The sequence below is a fragment of the Urocitellus parryii genome, chromosome 12 (genome assembly GCF_045843805.1).
Source record: "Urocitellus parryii isolate mUroPar1 chromosome 12, mUroPar1.hap1, whole genome shotgun sequence".
NCBI classification, from domain to species: domain Eukaryota; kingdom Metazoa; phylum Chordata; class Mammalia; order Rodentia; family Sciuridae; genus Urocitellus; species Urocitellus parryii.
The window spans coordinates 6,011,916-6,034,174 of NC_135542.1; the positions used below are offsets into that span (position 1 = coordinate 6,011,916).

General features: G+C 38.2%; 1 protein-coding gene across 18 annotated transcripts in view; it reads left to right on the forward strand.

Moving 5' to 3' along the window:
• The window catches only part of Map4k4 (mitogen-activated protein kinase kinase kinase kinase 4), a 183,139-nt gene that overhangs the window by 150,751 nt on the left and 10,129 nt on the right, over nucleotides 1–22,259 (forward strand). For 4 of the 18 annotated variants that reach the window (XM_026408598.2, XM_077792002.1, XM_026408599.2 and 1 more), the window contains 9 exons: nucleotides 2,109–2,215; nucleotides 3,554–3,705; nucleotides 4,368–4,465; nucleotides 6,941–7,116; nucleotides 7,583–7,703; nucleotides 8,719–8,910; nucleotides 10,937–11,054; nucleotides 11,384–11,554; nucleotides 19,133–19,276. In XM_026408598.2, the coding sequence (XP_026264383.2) occupies nucleotides 2,109–2,215; nucleotides 3,554–3,705; nucleotides 4,368–4,465; nucleotides 6,941–7,116; nucleotides 7,583–7,703; nucleotides 8,719–8,910; nucleotides 10,937–11,054; nucleotides 11,384–11,554; nucleotides 19,133–19,276 (1,279 nt within the window). Of the gene's footprint in view, nucleotides 1–1,000; nucleotides 1,235–2,108; nucleotides 2,216–3,553; nucleotides 3,706–4,367; nucleotides 4,466–6,940; nucleotides 7,117–7,582; nucleotides 7,704–8,718; nucleotides 8,911–10,936; nucleotides 11,055–11,383; nucleotides 11,555–19,132; nucleotides 19,277–22,259 lie in introns of all 18 variants that reach the window. The other 14 variants (XM_077791999.1, XM_077792003.1, XM_077792005.1 and 11 more) reach the window with 6 other exon arrangements.

The window sequence follows — 22,259 nt, forward strand, 5'->3', positions numbered from 1 at the left end:
CATGTTAGAAGTCTGGGATTAACCAATAATTGGGATTATTTTAAGCTTACCTGTAAATTATAGATATTGTACACATGGAGCTAACTCTACATCTTATATATACTTGAGAGGTTAAACAAGTTGTGATTTGGTATTTTCTGTTTTCATTAAATACATTGAGAAAATAGATATGTAGCTAGAATTATGTAAGTTGAATGTGGAGCAATTATTTTAAAAGAATAAGGTTTATATTTAGTGAAAATATTTTATGGGTTTTATCAGAGATTGTTTTCCTACTTTAAAAGTACCCAGATAAACTCAGCTGACAAGTATTTGTCACAATTCTCGAATTGCCAAGAGGAGTATTCTAATAGCAGACATTTTAGGGATTTCCCTAGTACTAAATGTTCTTAAAGAAATCACATTCTTCTTTTCAGAACTAGTGTGAAGGTGTATGAGTATTTTAAGCCCTGGGAAGAAATAAGAAAAATTATTGATGAATTTGCAAAGTTGGCTTTTTTTTTTAAGTTATAGTCTTTCAAAACAGGTGGTGGGGTTGTCTTTGCTCATTCAATGTGTTGTATTGTTACTTGGTCTGAAATCTCAACACTGCCAGGTGGTATGAGGAGGACAGTAGGTGGGTTTGCCTAAGCAGTGTTTATCTTGAGATCTATTTTCTGCCTTTCTTTGCCTCTCTAGTATCTGCTTTGACATCAATATGCATGTAGTCCATTGCCCCACTTCAGGCCTATAAATCTTGACATTTACTACTATCTGTAACATTTGTCCGGATACTAGGAGTTTTCCTTATTAAATGTACATTTGTTCTTTCAACATACTGTTTTCCCCAGATCACGTTTTCATTTAGACCTGTAACTGATTTACTGCCCTGTTACCTTGTATTATACTGCCCCAACTTGCATTCCACTTTTGCCAGTTCCTACTTTGGATTTGGTATTGACCAGAAAAGCCAGTTTTATGCAGAACGCATTGAATGTTTTGTGTTTTGTTTTCTTGTAAGGTACAGTGGTCCCACCTGGCATCTCTCAAGAACAATGTTTCCCCTGTCTCGAGATCCCATTCCTTCAGTGACCCTTCTCCTCCCAAATTTGCACACCACCATCTTCGTTCTCAGGACCCATGTCCACCTTCCCGCAGTGAGGTGCTCAGTCAGAGCTCTGACTCTAAGTCGGAGGTACCTGACCCCACCCAAAAGGCTTGGTCTAGATCAGACAGTGACGAGGTGCCTCCAAGGGTAAGGAGCAGAAAGACAGATGTATGCTGCTTTTTCCTTTTTATTATTTTAAAAATATTTATTTTAATAATGGTTATGGTGATTTCACCAGAATTAAAGGGGCAATGAAATTTCAAAGGAGCCTTTTACCGTGGGGAACAAGTTTTATAATTAGGCAGTTATATTTAGTCAGTGGCCAATTAGCCTTTTATTGCTGTTGTTAACTCTGTACTTAAACATAAGAAAGCAAAATTTGATTCAGAGAAGACTCTATAAACAATATGGTTCTAGAACAAATAGAATCATAATTCATAGGTTTATAAGAGGCTATACAACATTATTTTAAAATTGACCAATGTCAAAACTTTCAGAAAAGGTCTTCTAATGAAGATTAACATGCAAATCTCAATGAAAATTTTTTTCTTTTTCAAAATTTAGGTTTTTTATTTTTATTTTTGGATGGTGGGGGTAATTACTTAATGGTATAATTAAACAAAAGGGCACATTTTAGTGTAATTTTCTTCCAGTTGGAATTTGCTTCTTCTGAGTATTTCCTTGCTTCTTGCCAGTCTTTGCTTTCTGCTGATCCATTTGAAGACCATTATTTGATTTCCTTGAACTTGTTTTCCTGATTCTCACATTATCTCAGCAAAGTGCTCTTGAATGTCCCCTGCCAGCAGCTTTAATCTAAACATCATTTAATTGTTGCAGGAGCACAGCAGGGCCGATTGTCCTGGCTCCTTAGATGCATTTGGCTAAACCAGTGAAGGACCAGAGGAAGATTAGGGAGGGAGTGAGTGGGTTGATGACTATCTTAAAAATACATTTGGTAGGGAGATCTTTGTTCTCCACCTCAGGTTTTCTATAGTTTAACTGCTGTACTTTCTACCTAAAGGTTCCTGTGAGAACAACATCTCGCTCCCCTGTACTGTCCCGTCGGGATTCCCCACTGCAGGGCAGTGGACAGCAAAATAGCCAAGCAGGGCAGAGAAACTCCACCAGGTAAACGAAGAGTGCATTCTCCTATAGTTTTATGTTGTCTGTTTTAATAAAAACACAAACATTGATGTTCTCGGGCAAAAGATTTAAATATATGTAGATCTACACAGATAGATCTATATATATTTATTCACAAACATGAATCTAGATCAAGTTGATCTAGAGTAAAAAGAGGGTTGGAATCTAGGTGTGTATTGTAATTTTGAAGTTAAAACTAACTGACCCTGTAAGATTAAAAGGAGGAACTGTCAGAAGAGAAAGAAGTTGTAAGAGATGTAATCTATGGAGTTTTCTACCCAAAGAAAATTGTAAGGCCTGTGGAATAGTGTAGAAATCATAGATAGGCAACTAAAGATAGCCAATGGTTATTTGACAGTCTAGTAAATTAACCAAATAATACGGTTTTCTGGTTCTAAAGCACCAGTGTAGTAGCTGTTAGCCATGTGTGGCTTGTTAAATTTGAATTTAACTTAGTTAAAATGAAACAAAACTAATACATCATTTCCTTAGTTGGATCAGCAACCTTTCAAGTGCTCTGTAGCTGCATGTAGCTAGGGGCTAGAGTACTACACAGCTCAGATGTAGAACAGTTTTATCACTGCAGAAAGCTCCTTGACCAGCATTATGCTAGGTGAGAGATTTTGTTGCGTGTTTTATAACTGGTCATTACTGAAGCTTTCTAAGGCTGGCCTTTTGCATGTGCCCAGCCTTGGTATAACTTGAAGTGGGGAGATGGATAATAACCAAGGATCTTCAGAGAACCCGTAGTATTTATGACCAGAGAGGGCTGTGGTGTTCTGTGACTGTGTCTGTGTTATGAGTTCTTTACCCAGCAAATATGTGCTGTCAGTCTGTCTGGTTATAGCGGGAAATCCATCCCAGCCTGTGTTTTCAGTAATATTCCCCAAACAGCTCAGATAAAGAAGTGTACTTTGAAAGTTCAGGGTATGAGAGCTGCAATGGATAAGAGAGAGCACACTAGATCCAAGAGATAATTGTGTTTATAATTATATAAGTAAAGTTTTTCATAATATTAAGACTTGAATTAAATTTGCAATGACAGAAGTGGTGATGTTTCTAGACTGAACAGTCACATTTTGTTTCAGACCTGAATGAGGAGTTTAGGGGTTTTAAAAATAGGAATTAGCTAGCATTTTTGGTTGGTTAAGATATCCAAGATAAAATCCATGAATAAAGTCACTACGACTTTTGGAGAATTTAATGTGAAATGTTGTGTGAGGTTATTCTCTCATCCCTACTTTTCACAATTCATGCATATGATTGTCATTTGGTACTATGTCTTGGGATGATGCATTAGCTGTTGTCTTTTCTTTCTAACAGCAGTATTGAGCCCAGGCTCCTGTGGGAGAGAGTGGAGAAGCTGGTGCCCAGGCCAGGCAGTGGCAGCTCCTCAGGGTCCAGCAATTCAGGATCCCAGCCCGGGTCCCACCCTGGGTCTCAGAGCGGCTCTGGGGAACGCTTCAGAGTGAGATGTAGGCTGCTTCTCCTTTGCTCTTTCCTTGTGAACAACCCTGGGCTATGATCATTATATCGAAAGGCTTTCATTTGTTTAAAAAAGAAGAAGAAAGATAAGAAAAATCTATGGTTTGCATGTAGCTGCATGTCATGAAACAGTGCCTTAGTATAGGCTGCTAATGACAAAAATAGACATCATAATTTCATCATACAGAGCTAAATTTTGAGAGCTTTACACGTGTTTATCACTGGCAGCACTTTACAATTGAATGTGATTAACTGACTTGTCCAACATAACTAAATGTCTAAGCTGCCATTTGAACCCCTTTCTTCCAATATGAGCGCCAGGGCCTTTGCTCTCCCCAGTATTATTGATGATGATTATTGATGATATCATAGTAGTGAAAACTGCCTCCACTGTGTTCTTGAGGTAAGGTATTAATTTGGAGCATACATTCAGTAGTGTATGCTGATGGAGAATTCTGAATAAGGCATTAGAAAGGTACCAGACTGCCTTCGGGTCTCCCTTTTGCCCTGAGTTCAGACCTTGCATGAGTGGGGCTAATAGAAGTGGGCAGTAGAAAAGGGGGAGAAACAGAAGACTCTGTGAGTTGGGACAGCTCAGTGACATACATCTTAGGTTTATATGTGTCTTTCTTGTCTCTTTTGAACTTAACAGCATCATCCAAGTCTGAAGGCTCTCCATCTCAGCGCCTTGAAAATGCCGCAAAAAAACCTGAAGATAAAAAGGAAGTGTTTAGACCTGTCAAGCCTGCTGTAAGGATTGCATAAAATGAGTCTTGCTTACTTTAGACTTAAGTGAGATCTTTCTATTAAAAATATGGTTGAGGGGCTCAGGGTGTAGCTCAGTGGCAGAGCCATGTGTTTAGCATGCACAAAGGCCCTGGACTGGAGTTTTAGCCGTTCATGCGCAAACTCACATGCACACACAGTGTTTGAGAGGCCTGCAGTTTTTTCTTTTGAACTCTTCCCAGATGTGAGGAATTGCACTGTCTTATACCCAGATACAGTTGTGCTTCTCCCTTAGGCATTTATTTCCTAAGTAATGTCCTGAGTATAGAATGAAGTCTGTTTTCTAGTGTTTCAACTGTACGCTTTGTGTTCAGTCATCTATACAAAGAAACACGGAACAAAGTGTAGTTTTTACTTAATTAAATTTCATTTTAAGAAAAGCCTTTATATTGCTTTGCTTGGCATTAACTTCACTTATTCTTCATGACTTGATCATTGACAGTGCTGGTTTTTAGACTAAATTTGTTTGATTCACCTTCCTAAACTCACTGGCTGCTTAAATTCTGGCTTTCAGTCCCTGGGATGATGATGGCTGGGACTGCTCCACGTACTTCCCCTGTGCTCCCTGTCTCATTCACTGGCCGTGTATGGGGGTGTGGTGGAGTTTCAGATCTGTTTAAGTTTTGTTTTCCTGCTTCAACTGACTTCTGCACTTCTTCCCCATACCCTTCTTTCTGCCATGCTCCCTCTTCTGTGTACTCTTCATCAATGGTGGCTTCTTGGACTCCATGAAACTGCTGCTGTCCTGAAGGGCGAAGTGGTAAGCCCCGTCTCTGAAGAGCTCAGCCTCAGAGCCAGCTTTCCGAATGACTCTTAACTAGCTCACCTTTGAGCTACATTCCTTCTCCTTCCTCGCCTTGCCTTTTTGATCTTTTCTAGGAGATAAAAGCCTTAAACTTAATGACTTCAGCTTTGTTAATGCACAAAACATGCTTCATGCATCTAGTATCATTTAATATAGCTTTTTAAGCAACTATAAAAGGCTACATACAACTTGTAATCACACCAGTTAAGTAGACTCATAGCCCTACTCTTGATCCCTGTTCAGAAGTTTAAGCGCAAAGATAAGAAACATATTCTCATCAGTAGGAAGGAAGAAAACTAGGTTGGAACTACTAAAAATAAAAAAAAAAAAAAGCTACATAGCCTGCTTTAAAAACAAAACAAAATACTCCTTTAAAATTTCCAAGTAAAAAGATAAAATTTGGACTCGCATAAAAATGTGGAGTATAAATATAGTAATCAACTCTTAAAAATTAGATTGAGAGGCTGGGTGTGGTGGCACGCATGTCTGTAATCCCAGCATCTTGGGAGGCTGAGACAGGAGGATCGTGAGTTCAACGCCAGCTTCAGCAAAAGTGAGGTGCCAAGCAACTCAGTGAGACCCTGTCTCTAAATAAAATACAAAATAGGGCAGGAGATAATGGCTCTGTGGTTGAGTGCCCCAGAGTTCTATCCTCTGCAAAAGGACTCCTCCCTTGCAAAAAAAATTACATTAAGAAATTTGAGGGCTGAGGTTGTGGCTCAGTCGTAGAGCATTTGCCTAGCATGTGTGATGCACTGGGTTCGATTCTCAGGACCTCGTATAAATAAATGAACAAAATAGAGGTCCATCAACAACTAAAATTTTTTTTAAGATATGAATATTAAAATGTCTATAGAAAAGTCTAGAGTAAAGTGTAGTGAAGCCCTTTTTGAATATATTTTAATATGGATTTTTTTTCTTTTTTTCTGTTCACTTTCGCTAGTGGTATGAATGGGGAAATGTGGGTAAGGCTGGGAAAAGGGGTTAGTGGGAAGCCTGCCCTGTTTGCCTTCCTGCCCACAGCACATGAGAGGTCATTGCTTTCTCTCTTCATAGTCGTGAACTTTTTTCAGAAATGCGGCAAGTTACTAACAGGAAAATATCACACTGGTCCTCACTTCAACTGTCATTTTTCTGTTGGCTTGAAATTTTTTTAAAAATTGGAGAAAAAATTTAAATAAAAACCTGCTTTAACTAGAAGCTTGCTCTCTGCATTGTCCCCTTAAAAGAACATTTTGTCATATATGTAGATGTCTTTATAACAGAGATCAACGATTTCTCTGTGTACATTGGTTGATCTGGCATTTTGCCTTATATCTGAAAACAACAAAAAAATACAGTCATCTTATTATAAGCAGATTGTTACGTTGTTGTAAGATTCGAATTGTCTGCAACATTCTTGACCTTTTTTTATGTTCTTTTCTATTTTTTAGTCTATTTTTTATTTCTTTCCCTTTCATATCAAAAATTATAAAAACTTAACTTTGTATGAAACTGGCAAATAGAAAATTAGTTTTATAAAATTGACATTGTGACTGTTCATTGAGATTTAAAATGAAAAACCTCTGTCTTTTGTGTATCCTTACCACCTTCCCCATTTTGCCTAACTCACTCTTTTCTGCCCTGTGCATTAGGATTTGACTGCATTGGCCAAAGAGCTTCGAGCAGTGGAAGATGTGCGGCCACCTCACAAGGTGACGGACTACTCTTCCTCCAGTGAGGAGTCAGGGACCACCGATGAGGAGGATGACGACGTGGAACAGGAGGGGGCTGACGAGTCCACCTCAGGACCAGAGGACACCAGAGCAGCGTCAGTCCTTAGCATATTTTAGGATGGTCTTCCCAGTGGCAACCAGAAGTTTTCCCCAACTGATTAATGCTCATAGACTCTGTGCGCATTAATATGTAGTTTCACTGCTTAAGCAGCAAACAGCTTTTGGGCTTTCCCCCTTTATCTCTGTATGTGTGCATGTCAGTGCCTCCCTCAACATCCCAACATATGCTTTATTTTTTTTTCTTTAATGATTTGATAAAAAGGAAATTTCAGTTGAATAACAAATTAACTATAAGAACTCCTTCTAACTTTTTGCTCATGCAAAACTGCACAGCAGGAGAATTCTTTGTTGAAGGGACAAAGCTAAACTCTTGCTTTCCTTCAGAAGACTTTATACTGTAGCCTCATCTCACGTTTTGACTTTGAGAAGGTAAAAATTCTAAATAGGATATCTTCGACTTGTGGGAATAGAGTCCTTCACTTCTGGATTTTGTCTCCTTAGGTCATCTCTGAATTTGAGCAATGGTGAAACAGAATCTGTGAAAACCATGATTGTCCATGATGATGTAGAAAGTGAACCAGCCATGACCCCATCCAAGGAGGGCACGTTGATTGTCCGCCAGGTACCATTATCCTCCTTGTCAGAGGCTAAGCTTCTCCTATAGTCATTAACCCACTTGCTCATTCACTCACTCATGCTGTTTCTACATCATCATCTGTTTTCATGTTAACAAGACCCTGAGAGTAGTGTGTCTGGGGCTAGGGAGGCAGGTGTGTGCTGCATGCCACAAAGGTAGCCGGTAGTCCTCCACCCCACATTGCTGTTCCTCTGCATGCCTGTGGCAGCCCTCATCCAAGCACCACGCTGAGTCTCACAGTCTGTCTGAGCAGTAGAAAAGTCATAGGGTGTCCTTTGCAGGCTCAAAGAGTAAGGGCACAAACCTTGAATGAGTAAGGGCACAGACCTTGAGTAGGAGTGGACAAGGTGGGTGGGATGAGCCTCGTTCCAGTCCCGTGGAGACTTGGGCACACGGGTCAGGAGGTCTCTCTTCTGTGCTCCAGAATATTAGTTTTCCCACTAGGTGAAGAATTAAATGTGTACCACCAGATGTGCTCAGTTTGGATCGCTGTGTCGTACAACTCTCTGTTCATTCTTAGCTTAGACCTTCTTCATCCAAGTGATATGCTCCTCGTTGAAACAGGACAGGGCACCCTGCTAGTCTTTGGGACTTGCCTCAGTGTGTTTCATGCTATGGCAGTGCATTTGGATGGAAAGTAGAAGGAACGTGGAAAAGACCAGAGAAGCCACCGGGTACTCTAAAGAACTTTAGACAAAGATTTACAAAGAACAAAAGGGGGAGTAGTCTTGTAAGAAGTGAGTGCCCTTCGTGGAACAGATGGAAGAATCAACTGCTAGAGCTGTGTGGCCACCAGAGGAGGCACTTTGAATTCTGTTGGCTCAGCTTAGGCATTTGGTGAGCAAGTGTGAGCAAGTCCGGCTAATTTCCTTGGTTTTCCCTTGGTATTTTAACAGAGTTTGAAAAGTCACACAGCACCTAAAACAAAGCAGTTATCAGTAGGGTCGTAGGCAATGTCAGCAGCGCTTGAGCGAGACCAGTGTGCCTGTTTTTTCTACAGAGTACAGTTGACCAAAAGCGTGCCAGCCATCATGAGAGCAATGGCTTTGCCGGTCGCATTCACCTCTTGCCAGATCTCTTACAGCAAAGCCATTCCTCCTCCACTTCCTCCACCTCCTCCTCCCCATCCTCCAGCCAGCCGACACCCACCATGTCCCCACAGACACCCCAGGACAAGCTCACTGCTAATGAGGTATGTCTCACACCACAGCTGGCTGCTTTCCTGGGGTTAGACCAGCACTGCCTAGGAGCTAGTTTGCAAAGGAGACCCTCTTCCCTTCCCTTCCCTTGCTTTCTTCTGTCACCTACCCTCTTCCCCAACCCCCAAGTAACATGTTTCAGATCTGAATACAAATCCCTTAACCCTAGATTGATTTCCCTCCAAACTTGCCAGTTCACTATTTACTTTCTCTACATAAGTATAGTTGCATGGCTTTCTTTATTCAGTTTATTTTCTTTTAAATCTAAATAAATGATTGCTGTGTTCTCAGATCCATTATGTATTTGGCATGAAATTCTCATAGTCATTTGTGGAAACTTCCCTTTTCATTCTTTTTATGCAGTAAATATAGTATAGGAAAATTTGGTTAAGCAGACTTGGCCTTACCTGAGGGAACTGGTTATCTTGTAAAGGAATCTCCTTCAAACAGGCCTGGATTGTTTTCTTTTTGCTGGGAGGGTGGGGGTTGTTGGTTGGTATTCTTACTTGTTTTTACCAGCCCTTTTCAAAGGCTTTTCTTTCCTTGAAATTCACAGTTACTCAAAGTGTTATAGAAGGCCAAATGCTTTTGGGGGAAACATAGAAAATTAGGATGTTAAGCAAGGACAAAGGAGAGTGAGAGCTTCTAATTTAAGACTTTGTATGGGAAATCCTGTGTGTGTGGTGTGGCTGTGCTACTTGGTCTGGGTGCTAGCTGGGTGATTCTTTGCACTTTGAACAGAATCAGGCTAAGTGCAGTTACAGAGTACACCTTGAGCACCATGTAAATAAGTAATTTGACTTCACAGGAGATTAGATTTAAATGCATTTACCTAAGAATTGAGGGAAGTTGAACTAACATGTAGCTTCAGCCAGTCTCATTAATATAAACACTTACCTGACTGCTGCTCCTATTTTCATTCCTTTGTTAGAAAGAATTAGAAAAATCTTCTCCCTGAGGAGGAGGCTCAGCATCCCATTGGCCACCAGCTGGGTTGGCCACTGACTCATGGGGGTAGGAGGAAAGGCTGTGAGGTGCCACCTGTGTCAGGTGGGGAGCTCAGGAAAGCCTGGGCTATAAGAATGGTGACTTTAGATGCCCATAGAGGGAGTGAAATGATAAAGCATAAAAGCACTTGATCAGACATGTTCTTTTTTGCTCCTGGGATGTGTATCTCACTTGCATTCCTCCTTATATTTTACACTTTGCACCATTTTACTGTATTTTACTATAACCCTTAATTCACTAAACTGGCAAGTTTATTTTCCTGTTTGTTTTGTTTTTAATTGTCATTACATTTTCACTTAACAATTGTTTCACTTCCTTTGTGGGTTTTTTTTTTGGGGGGGGGGAGTCTTAAGTTACATTATTAACCAAAACACTAGCGTTCCTAAAAGATGGAAAGGGTATGCCTTATTTCACCATTAGCACCTTTCACTAATGAGCCTGTTTGGTGTGGGTTTAATGATGATGCGCCTAAAATGATGGCAGCCAGAGCTTCTGTAACTTTCTGGCAAGAGGCTCCATTTAAAATAAATAAAACAAAATTAAGGTTTGCCAGATTTCCAGCATAGATTAATTGGACTTTAATAGGCAGGGGAATAAATTTGGAAATTAGTGAATTGAAATTAACATTTCAGGTCTCTATTAGGAGTTTACATTATAATTATTTAATTTAAATAAAAACAGGAGCATGAAATATAGATTTTATTATTAGCTTGTGGCATGGCTCCCTAGGTGTACATCTCTGAAAGAGATGGGATTCCCCCACTGGCTGCAGGTGAAAACATCTGTTCAGGGGTATGCCTGCCCACATGGAGGCTCACTGCAGTATGTCTGTGGGAAGTTTTGTCTGTAGGGTTTGGATTGGGAAGTAGTGCAGTATACCAAAGTAGACTTAAATATGTGTGGGGGTTTTTTTGTTTTTTGTTTTTTGTTTTTTTTTGGTTGTTATTGTTGGTTTTTATGTTCACTTTTAAAATGTCATTTGTATTAATGAAATTGAAATTTACATTGCAGACACAGTCCGCTAGTAGCACACTCCAGAAACACAAATCTTCCTCCTCCTTTACACCTTTTATAGACCCCAGATTACTACAGATTTCTCCATCTAGTGGGACAACAGTGACTTCTGTGGGTAAGTATAGTAGCAGTAAGAAAGTAGCTGACCGATGAGACTTGTTCCCTTGGTGTTGATCTTTCAAGTGGCTTAGGCACAGCAGGAGGGTTGTGCACAGGGTCAGGCCTTGGGTGCAGAAACCTCCCAGCCCCCTTGCGTTGCCTTAACTCACAGAGAACTGCATAGGCATTTACTTTTTCTGTATGCATTTCTTACAAAAACATTTTTTTCTTGACAAAGTATCATTTATGGCATATGAATATTTACTTGAGGTATAGTGAGAGAGGAAGGAAGGCATGGTTGTGGGTGTGTATACAAAAAATAATTTCAATCATACTGTGTTTCAGTGGGATTTTCCTGTGATGGAATGAGACCGGAAGCCATAAGGCAAGATCCTACACGGAAGGGCTCAGTGGTCAATGTTAACCCCACCAATACTAGGCCACAGAGTGACACCCCTGAGATTCGCAAATACAAGAAGAGGTTTAACTCAGAGATTCTATGTGCCGCCTTATGGGGTAGGTATCTTTCTGTTACTCTGCCTCTTGCTTTTATTCTGGAGAGTGGTCAGGTCTTTTATAGAATTACTATTTTTCATAGTTGGGTGATTTTTTTTTTTTTTTTAAGGGTTGGCAGCTTCTATGATTTTTCTACTGAGTGCATTGATAGGCAGAGAGAGTCCCTATGCACTTGTGGTTGTTTCAGCAGGCAAATGTTAGAACACCAGTGTAAAGAATAGTAAAGAGATAGCATTTGGTCCGCATTTACAAGAATGAAAAAGTTCATTGAGTTGCTTTCCTTTAAATATTTCAGTTCCTCTTTCTGTCTTGTTCTCTGTGCTTTGGACTGATATCCAAACAAGACTTTTAAAAGTAGTCTGCAGTAGGAAGGGACTGTTGAACCGGCTGGCCTGTGGAATCCCTGCAGTGTTTGTGTAGCATCCTCCAAACTAAAGATACTGTGAGACGGAATCTGTGAATGATTGGTTGCATGGACACATCTGCCTCTTCAAATTCTGAAACTTGCCGTCCTGCCAACTCTGATCCTGTACTTGTCCTAAACCTGCCATCCAGGCATATACTTTAATTTAATTCTTCAGTTGACTATTTTTAATAATGAGTCTATTTCTACCCAGAAAAGTGTCTTACTTTCTTGGTGTTTGTACATATAGATGGTAGAAGACATGAAATCCATGGGTTTGAGGTCCACAGCACCTGTCCCATAAACAGTCTTGTTCCTTGAATGCTAGCAGCCACTGCATTCCTCAGGTTACTGAATCGGCTCTCTTCTCCTCACCCACTCTGGTCTCTGGCATACTTAGCCACTCTCCTTCCTGATGCTTCATAGGAAAAGCAGTTGGGGCTGACATAAGGGCTTCCACTTTCATCTTTCAAACCTCAAAAGTGTTTCTGCTTCCTTTTGTTGAGGAAGGGGGCCTCCTCATTCCTCCTTATCTACCTTCTTTTTATTTAGTCTTTCCTTGACTTCTCACCCTATTCATAAACTCCTACTTGTCTGCTCACCCAAGGTTTTTGGGAGAGTTGATATCCATTGCAGGTGTACCTATTTTCTTTTTTATACCTTGAGATCTGGATTTCTGGCCTTGTAACTACTGGAAAAGTATTCTGAAACCTCTAATAATATATAATTGCTTTTTTCTTTATTAATCACATAGATAAAGGTAAGAATAATTCTTTGGGGATTGTAGGCATTATGGAAGCACCTGACACAGCATCATCACCAGCACATGGATGTCACATGATGTCAGTTGCCACCATTTCAGGGAGTGGAATTTCATCATTTTCTTTCATATTAAATGATTTCATTGAGAGCATTTGTGTCCCCAAAAAACTATTAACATTACCTAAATACAGTACAGCGATAGTGTGAAACAAATCAATACTTTTCAAAGTAGTAATCCGTGTTTATCAAGCTGCATTATTTTTATTCGGAATAGTTGTGTTTGGGAATAGTCTTATTCTTAACTTTATGTTTCACTAGTGCCCTAGAGAGTGCTGAACCCCATTCTGTATACCATCAAGTGAATTTTTATTAGTTAAAAATGAGACTTCTGAAATCTTTCTTTTCCTGATTAACTCCTTCAGGACTTCTAAGAAAATTCAACAGTATCTCAGGACATTTTTTCTTTCTTTCTTTTTTTTTTTTTTAATGCACTGAAACTTCACATTTTATCATCATGTTAAAAGAACAGATAGGGAGATGAATTAACATTGAAATACGTTTGTGTAAATAAGTGGGTTGAGATGCTTTTGGGGATTGGTGTACCTCATGGATGGGTTTTTTAAGACTGCTGTGACAGTGATCTAAGTTACCTCCTCAGTTAAAAAGGAACCTCTGAAAGATTAAGATTCAGAAAAGTTAAAATATGTGCTATGGGTGCTATAGCCCCACAAGAAAAAATTCAGAATATATTAAAGGTGGTATTATTTTTGAATGGTAAAATGCACACACAAGTTATTTTTTTGCATTTCCTAAATGCTAGCAACAAACATTCTTCTGTAATCATCTTATGAATGACTCATAAATTGCTATAAATTGCTTTGTATTTCTTATATAAATGTGTATTTAATAGTGTGTGTGTGAACACAGTTGCAATTCTTAGTAAACTACTGTGTGAACAATTAAAATGATTACAGGAAGGAACTCTTAACATTGGCATTAAAAGATTGACTTATATCTAAAAGTCGAAGTTAAAAATGTATTATTATTAAAAATTATTAGATCATGTAGTTCAGATTTTTTCTTAAGGCCTTCAATTTTCAAGATTGCTACTTTCAAGGTTGCTACTTTCCAAAGACTGTGCACTTTAAATAATATAATAGAGAATTAAAAGGTAGGATATAAGTGCCAAAATATCAGCAATTTTTAATGGATATGAAAGATTTTTTTCAGCTTTATCTGTTATTCCTTTTTTCTTTCCCACTGTAAAATCCTGTGATTTCTACTTATGTGCTGCTTATTTTATTTTATAAGTGGAGTACATGTTTATTTTGGACTCAGTTTCAGAAGTTCAGTCCATGACCATTTAATTCCATAGGGCATGGCCCAAAGCAAGGCAGAAATGTCATGGCAGAAGGACAAAGTTGGGGAGTTGCCACTCATAATATGTGCTACTTATTTTTGAAAACCACAAATAATATATTTCTTGATATGATTCATGTTTTCGGTAGACTACCATATTCTTGACAGAAGTATTTTGTTTTTCTCTTTTAAGCTACTTGATAAGGAAAATATCTAAATGTCCTATATAATTCAGCCTTCAGAATGGGCTGTGTTTGGCATCAGCTCTATCAGCAAATGTTTGTCTTTGTGCAGAGAAGTTTAAAGCTATTTAGAATTGACTCACCTAGGCATGTGGAAGAAATAAGTCTAATAAATTTTGTCTTATTTAGTCAGGGTAACATGGTCAACCTCAGAAGTAAAACTATATGAAAATAAGTGGAGTATACTTCATGGAATAAATATTAATTTTTCTTATTGACATTTTTTTTTTCAAACTGAACAGCAGCTTTTTCTATTAAGTGACTCTAATATTTATATGATTTCTATTAAACAAGAACTCATAAACTCTGATTTAATGCCATGAGGTTATATAATATCAGTATCATCCATAGTGATACTGCCTATTATGGGAGCACCTGCTTAAATGAATTAAAGTAAAATACCCAGTTTCTAAGTTACATGAGCTACATTTCAAATATTTTTAAAATTAATTATTTATTTCAATTAGGTCTATATGACAGCAGAATGCATTTTGATTCATGGTACTGCAGCACAACTTTTCATTTCTCTGGTTGTACAAGATGTAGCGTCACACCATATGTGCAGTTATACATTTACCTATGGTAATGATGTCCATCTCATTCTACCATCTTTCCTGCCCCCGTGGCCCCTCCCTACCCCTCCCTCCCCTTCACCCCATCAAAGTTCCGTCATTTTTCCCATACACATGTGTTCCCCCCACTCCCCATTATGGATCAGCATCCACTTATCAGAGAGAACATTAACCTTTGGTTTTGGGGGATTGGATTACTTCACTTGGCATGATATTCTCCAACTCTATCCATTTACCTGCAAATTCGCCGTTTCTTTATCCATTCATCTATTGAGAGGCATCTAGGTTGCTTCCACAGTTTAGTTATTATGAATTGTGCTGCTATGAACATTGATGTGGCTGTTTACTGTAGTATGCTGATTTTAAGTCCTTTTGGATAGACCAAGGAGTGGGATAGCAGGGTCAAATGGTGGTTCCATTTCAAGTTTTCTAAGGAATCTCCATACTGCTTTCCAGACTGCACCAATTTGCAGTCCCACCAGCAATGTATGAATGTGTCTTTCCCCCCACATCCTCGCCAACACCTATTGTGGTCTGTATTCTTGATAACTGTCATTCTGACTGGTGTAGGATGAAATCTTAGAGTAGTTTCGATTTGTATTTCTCTAGTTACTAGAGATTTTGAACGTTTTTTCATATATTTGTTGATCGAATGTATATCTTCTGAGAAATGTCTGTTCAGATCCTTAGCCCATTTATTGATTGGGTTGTTTGTTTTTTTGGTGTTAAATATTTTGAGTTCTTTATATGTCCTGGAGATTAGTGCTCTATCTGACATGTGTGTGGCAAAAATTTGCTCCCAAAATGTAGGCTCTCTCTTCACTTCATTGATTGTTTCTTTTGCTGAGAAGAAGCTTTTCAGTTTGTATCCATCCCATTTATTCATTCTTGATTTTATTTCTTGCACTTTAGGAGTCTTGTTTAGGAAGTCGGGGCCTAATCCAACATGTTGAAGATTCAGGCTTACTTTTTCCTCTATTAGGCACAAGGTCTCTGATCTAATTCCTAGGTCCTTGATCCACTTTAAGTTGAGTTTTGTGCATGGTGAGAGATAGGGGTTTAATTTCATTTAGGTGCATATGGCTTTCCAGTTTTCCCAGCCCATTTGCTGAAAAGGCTATCTTTTTTACAATGTATGTTTTTGGTGTCTTTGTCTAGTAGGAGATGAATGTATTTATGTGGGTTTATCTCTGTGTCTTCTGTTCTGTACCGTTGGTCTACATACTTCTTTTGGTGCCAATACCATGCTCTTTTGTTAATATAGCTTTGTAGTATAGTTTAAGGTCTGGTATTATGATGCATCTTGCTTCACTCTTCTTGATAAGGATTGCTTTGGATATTCTGGGTCTCTTATTTTTTCAAAAGAATTTCATGATTGTTTTTTCTGTCTCTATAAGGAATGATGATGGGATTTTAATTGGAATCACATTGAACCTGTATAGTGCTTTGGGTAGTATGGCCATTTTGACAGTATTAATTTTGCCTGTCCAAGAGCATGGGAGATCTTTCCATCTTTGAAGGTCTGCTTCAATTTCTTTCTTTAGTGTTCTGTAGTTTTCATTGTAGAAGTCTTTCACCTCTTTTGTTAAATTGATTCCCAAGGTTTTTTGTTGTTGTTTTGTTTTTTTGAGGCTATTGTGAATGGGGTAGTTTTCCTACTTTCTCTAGAGGATTCATCACTGCTGTATAGAAATGCAATTAATTTATGGGTATTGATTTTTATATCCTGATACTTTGCTGAATTCATTAATTATTTATAAAAGTTTTCTGGTAGGGATTTTTGGATCCTCTATATGGTCAGCAAATAATGATAGTTTTGAGTTCTTCTTTTCCTATTTGTATCCCTGTAATTTCTTTCATCTAATTGCTCTGGCTAGAGATTTAAGGACTATGTTGAATAGAAGTGGTGAAAGAGGGCATCTCTCTCGAGGGCATCTCTCTCTTGTTCCAGTTTTTAGAGGTAATGCTTCCAATTTTTTGCCATTTAGATTGATGTTGCCACATGTGATTGATTAGTCACATGTGACCATTGTCTGGTGGACAATGCAGACAAAAAGCATTTATATCACGGTAGAAAGTTTTTTTGGGACAGTCTAGCTTGGTGCTTTCTGTAAGAAGATCATGGATGATAGAAGAAACCGGGTAATCTTTTGTGGGGGTCATTCACTTTTAAGTTTCACTCTAAATCCCAGCCTTCTGCTTCCCCCCAAATTTCTGAGGTTTTCTTGAAGTTTTTTTGAAGCTATTTGATATTCTTCCAGGCTCTAAAAACTGTATTTTAAAAGATCACACTGGGTGGGAAGCACTTGTGGAAGGGTGGAGTTGTGTGTGCATGATGCTCTTACAGTTGTACACTATTTCCATAGGGCAAGATGGAGACAAATATTGTGTGCTGAATAGATTTTTCAGTTGTGTGCTTACATCAGGTCATACTGTTATCAGGAACTATAAATATTTCTGGCACTCATAAGGTTTTTTTTTTTTGTTTTGTTTTGGTTTTTTTTTTTTTTTTTTGAGGACTCCAGGTGTGGTGTGGTGGTGTGATAGTTTAACCTGTGGTGCTTTGGCTTGTTCCTGTTATCCTTGGGTGCTTGGCAGTGTCAGTCACTGCCATTCTCGATTGAGTTTAGGTTAACAGTGATGGTAATTATGAATGTAAATTCTAGGCTCCCGTCTTTCCAGTTTCCTCAAAGGATTCTTGGGTAGATTACTATCCGTCAGATGTTGGCATAATACCTACCTGAGCAGGAACAGATCTGTGAGGAAGCTCTGGGAGGCTGTTCTCTCACTGCTGTCACAATTATTCATTTCATATTTGCTGAAAATAGGGTGTGTGTGAACTTGCCATGATACTCTTCCCTGCTATTCCATCTCCCTGATAGTGTTGACTGAGCAAATACTTTACAAAAGCACAAATACTTTATTCCTTACCTCAATGAGTTTATTACCCAACAAAGATGATCACTGCAAGCATATATGTTCCTAGTTCCCTCAGAGTATAAGATAATTGGTGCTATATGTTACAGAGGTGGTTTAGACAATGAAAGTTCTATAGCAAGGAAGCAGGAACATTTTTGAAAATAAGAGAATGATCAAGAGGGAGAAATGGTGGTTCAAGGACAAGAAGTCTTGAATGCCAGCCTAAGGCTTTTGAAAATTCTTCTCCATAGAGTGTGTGGGTTTTAAAGGTACAGTCTGACTCAGTGGGTAATTTTAGGAAGATGAGAATTGATTTAATGTACAGTCAAGAGAAAGTCTTAATAGTCTGAATTAAGATCTCTGTCCATCTATTACAAGGTTGCCAAAGCTTGAACTAGAGTGAGAACAAAGGATAGGGAAAGGAAAGGAGAGCAGAGGAGGCCTTACCAGGATTTGGTGGCTAATTTGGCTAGTTTTGCAAAATGGGGAAGCTGGTTTCAATTGAAATCTGTGTCAGGTGGAAAAGCAGGCAGATAGAACAAGGAGGTGCAGTGTGGAATAGGAGTTATTGATTTAGAGAAACTGCTCACGCACAGGTGGGTATGTATGTTATCATCCAGATAACAACAGCAGGGTCTCTGTTTTAACAAGCAGAGCAAGTTTGTCAAATGGAAGGGGATGTCTCACTGCAGCACAGGAGTAGGAAGTACATGGTCAGAAAGTTAGAATGGGTCCTAGAGAAAGTTCCCAATATTTTAATATTCTTAAGAGATGGAGAAACAAGGGAACTGGGTACAGCTGTGTCTTGATGCCTGTGGAGAAGGATCTTAAGAAAAGTTTAAACTGAGCATAGATGCAGACTCATAAGCTGATAAGGAGTTGAGGGAACCTGTATCTATATAAAACTCATCCCAGAAGGTTGCCAGTGAAGATAAAGAAAGCATGAAGACACCATGCTGTTAGGTGAAGGATTGTTTAAGTATCTCATGTGGCCAGTTAGCTATAGATCTGTAAAGCCACAGAGATAGTGAGCTCCTACCATTAGTGAGGAATTAAAGAACTGGAAGTGGATGAGCTATGAAAGAAATTGAGTGGGTGAGGCTCCCCTGTTCTTCCCCTTATATCCTTTCTCAGATCCAAGTATGTCCCTATTACTCCTATACAGTGATGGAAGTTTGGTTGCTATTATAGGCATATCTTTTTCTTGATGAATTAAGGAAGCTGTCTTGTTTTCCAAGTATGTAATATTACCGTTTCCTTATAATCCGGCTCTTTGCTAAGCACAGCATAAAATTTAGGCTTTTCTGTGTCCATGAAACAGGAGTGAATTTGCTTGTGGGCACAGAGAGTGGCCTGATGCTGCTGGACAGAAGTGGCCAAGGGAAGGTATATCCTCTGATCAATCGAAGACGGTTTCAGCAAATGGATGTACTCGAGGGCTTAAATGTCTTGGTGACAATTTCTGGTAAGTCTGTTTAGTAAGGCAGAATCTAAGACGCTATTTACATTTTAACGTTCTAAATCTTAGCACATTTCCTGATGTACTGATTAAAAGAGATATAACTCTATTGCAGATTTACAATAATATGAGAGGAAGATGTACACAGCTTTGACACACCTATTTTCCCCCATTAACATATTTTATTAGTGTGGTACATTTGTACACTTTATTATGTAATAATAATTCATTAGTATTAACTAAATATATAGTTTATATTAGGAAAAACATTTTGTGTGGTTTATTTTTTAGTGGTTTTGACAAACATATGATGACATGTGTATTAGTCAGTTTTGCATTGCTGTGACCAAAATACCTTACAAGAACAACTTAGAGGGCAGGTTCAGGCATGAATTTCAGAGCTTTTTAGTCCATGGTCACCCTACTCTGTTGTTCTGGGTCCGAGGTGAGGCAGAACATTGTAGTAGAAGGGAGTGGCAGAGGAAAGCTATTCAGCTCATGGCTGTGGCGGACCAGAGGGAAAGACAGAGATAAGATACATTCTAAGGCTATACCCCCAGTAATCTACTTTAGTCACACTCTGCCTGCTGCTATTACCACTCAGTAGTCCATTCATGTTATGAATCCATGTAATGAATTAATCTACTGATCAGATTATAGGTGTCATAATCTAATCATTTCATCTCTGAACATTCTTAAATTACCTAACACAAATTTTGGGGGTAAAATATCCCAACCAAAACAACCCATATCTGGTATTATTGTACCCTTTAGACTAGTTTAAGTTCCTTAAAACCCCTCATTCATCCTTCCTCTTGAGGCCTTGGCCATAAGTGATCTATTGTTATCATGGCTTTTTCTTTTTAAGGATGACATATAATTATAATCATGTAGTATGTAGGTGTGTATAACTTGATAACTTCACTTATTAAAAGATATTTTGGTTGCTTCCAGGCTTTGGCAATTATGTATAAAATTGCCGTATAAATATTTGTGTGCAACTCTTTGCATGGACATAAGCTTTCACCTTATATGTTTTGTAAACACAAGTGCAACTAACTAGGACACATGGAAAGACTATATTTAGCTTTGTAAGAAACTACCAGGCTGCCTTCCAAAGCAGCTGTATCATTTTTGCATCCCACAGGCAATGAATGAGAGTTTCTCTTGCTCCACATTCCCTTCAGAATTCAGCATTGTCAGTATTTTAGATTTTAGAGGTACTGAGAGGATAGCACTACAAGTGTTATCTTGTTTTAATTTGTGGTTTCCTAGTAATATACAGTGTTGAACTTCTTTAGGCCACTTGGTAACTGGGATGCTTGTTTTCCTATTATTGAGTTTGAAGAATTCTTAGAATAATTTGGATAGAAGTTTTTTTTTTCATATTTTTTCTTTATTGATACATTATAGTGTACATAATGGTGAGGTTTGTCATGTTATACATGCACACAGTATAACCATATAATTTGGCCAATATCATTCCCCAGTGGAAAGAAATCTTTATCAAATAAGTGTTTTTGAAATATTTTCTTCCTGCCTGTAGCTTATCTGCACATTCTCTTGAGCATTGTCCTTTGCAGATGTTTTAAATTTTAATGAAGCCCAACTTATAATTTTTTTCTTTGATGTATTGTGCTTTTGGTGTTTTATCTAAAATTATCGTCGAATCCAAGGTTTTTTAAAAAAGACTTTGCTTTCTCCATTGAATGTCTTTGTTCCTTCATTAAAGATTTGTTCACAGTGATTGTGTGGGTCTGTTTGAGGATATCCATTTTGTTCCAGGTGATCTCTTTGTTGTCAGCCTCATTGTCTTGATTCCTATAGATGTGCAGTATGAGTCAGGAATTGTCTACACTTAAAAAAAAAAAAAAAACATTATGTTGACTGCATTGTCTCTCCATTTAAATTTTAGAGTCAGTTTAACAGAATAACTTGCTGTGATTTTCATTAGAATTGCATTAAATCTGTAGGTGAGGTTGGGAAGAACTGACAGCTTGATAATGTTGGGTCTTCCTATTCATGAACATGGAATCTCTCTCCATTTATTTGATTCCTTGAAACTTTTTATCAGAATTTTATTGTTTTCCTCAAATAGATCTCAAAAAGGTCTATTTTATTAGATTTATACCTGTTTCATTTTGGTACTAATGTAAATGACGTTTTTAATTTCAAATTATACTTGTTGCTAGTATGTAGAGAAATAATTGACTTTTGTGTAATAAGCTTGTATCCTGCAACTTCACTATAATTGTTTGATAGTTTGAGGAATTTTTTGTTTGTGGGTTGTTTGTTTTGTTTTGATTTTTGCTGATTCTTTGGTATTTTTTTACTTATAAACAAACATAGTAATTTTATTTCTTCCTTCTCAATTCTTATTTATTTCTCTTGTTTTTGGACTTACGACATTAGGTTGGATACCCAATATTATGTCTAGTAAGAAATGTGAGAGGAGTCCTCCTTCCCATATTTCTAAGTATCAGAGGGGAATCATCTAGTTTCTAACCATTAAGACTGATGTGCTTTATCAAACTGAGGCAGTTCCCTTCTGTATTCCCTAGAGTTTTTTCCAATGAGTATGTTTTGATTTTGTTTGATATGATAGCTCCTGTTTTTTCCTCTAGTCTGTTTGCAGTGTGTAGCTGCCCTTGCTTATCATCAATTTTTGTTGCTTGTAGCCATAGTTGGTTCCCCTTTGTCCCTATATGTGACTGTGCCACAGTTTATTTACTCATTTTGCCATTGGTAGAAAGATGTATGTTGTTTCCTCTCTGGAGGCTCTTGTGCACACATTTGTTGATGTATTGGGATATTCAGAAACCTCATTATTTTGAGAAGAGACGGCATTGTACTTCAGGTAGGGCATGCATATATTTTAGATTAATAGATAATGCCCAACTCTTCAGAATTACTCAGCAGTAGTTGATGAAGTTTCTAGTTGCTCCACACTTTGCCTGACCTTTTAATTCTAGACATTCTGATACATGTT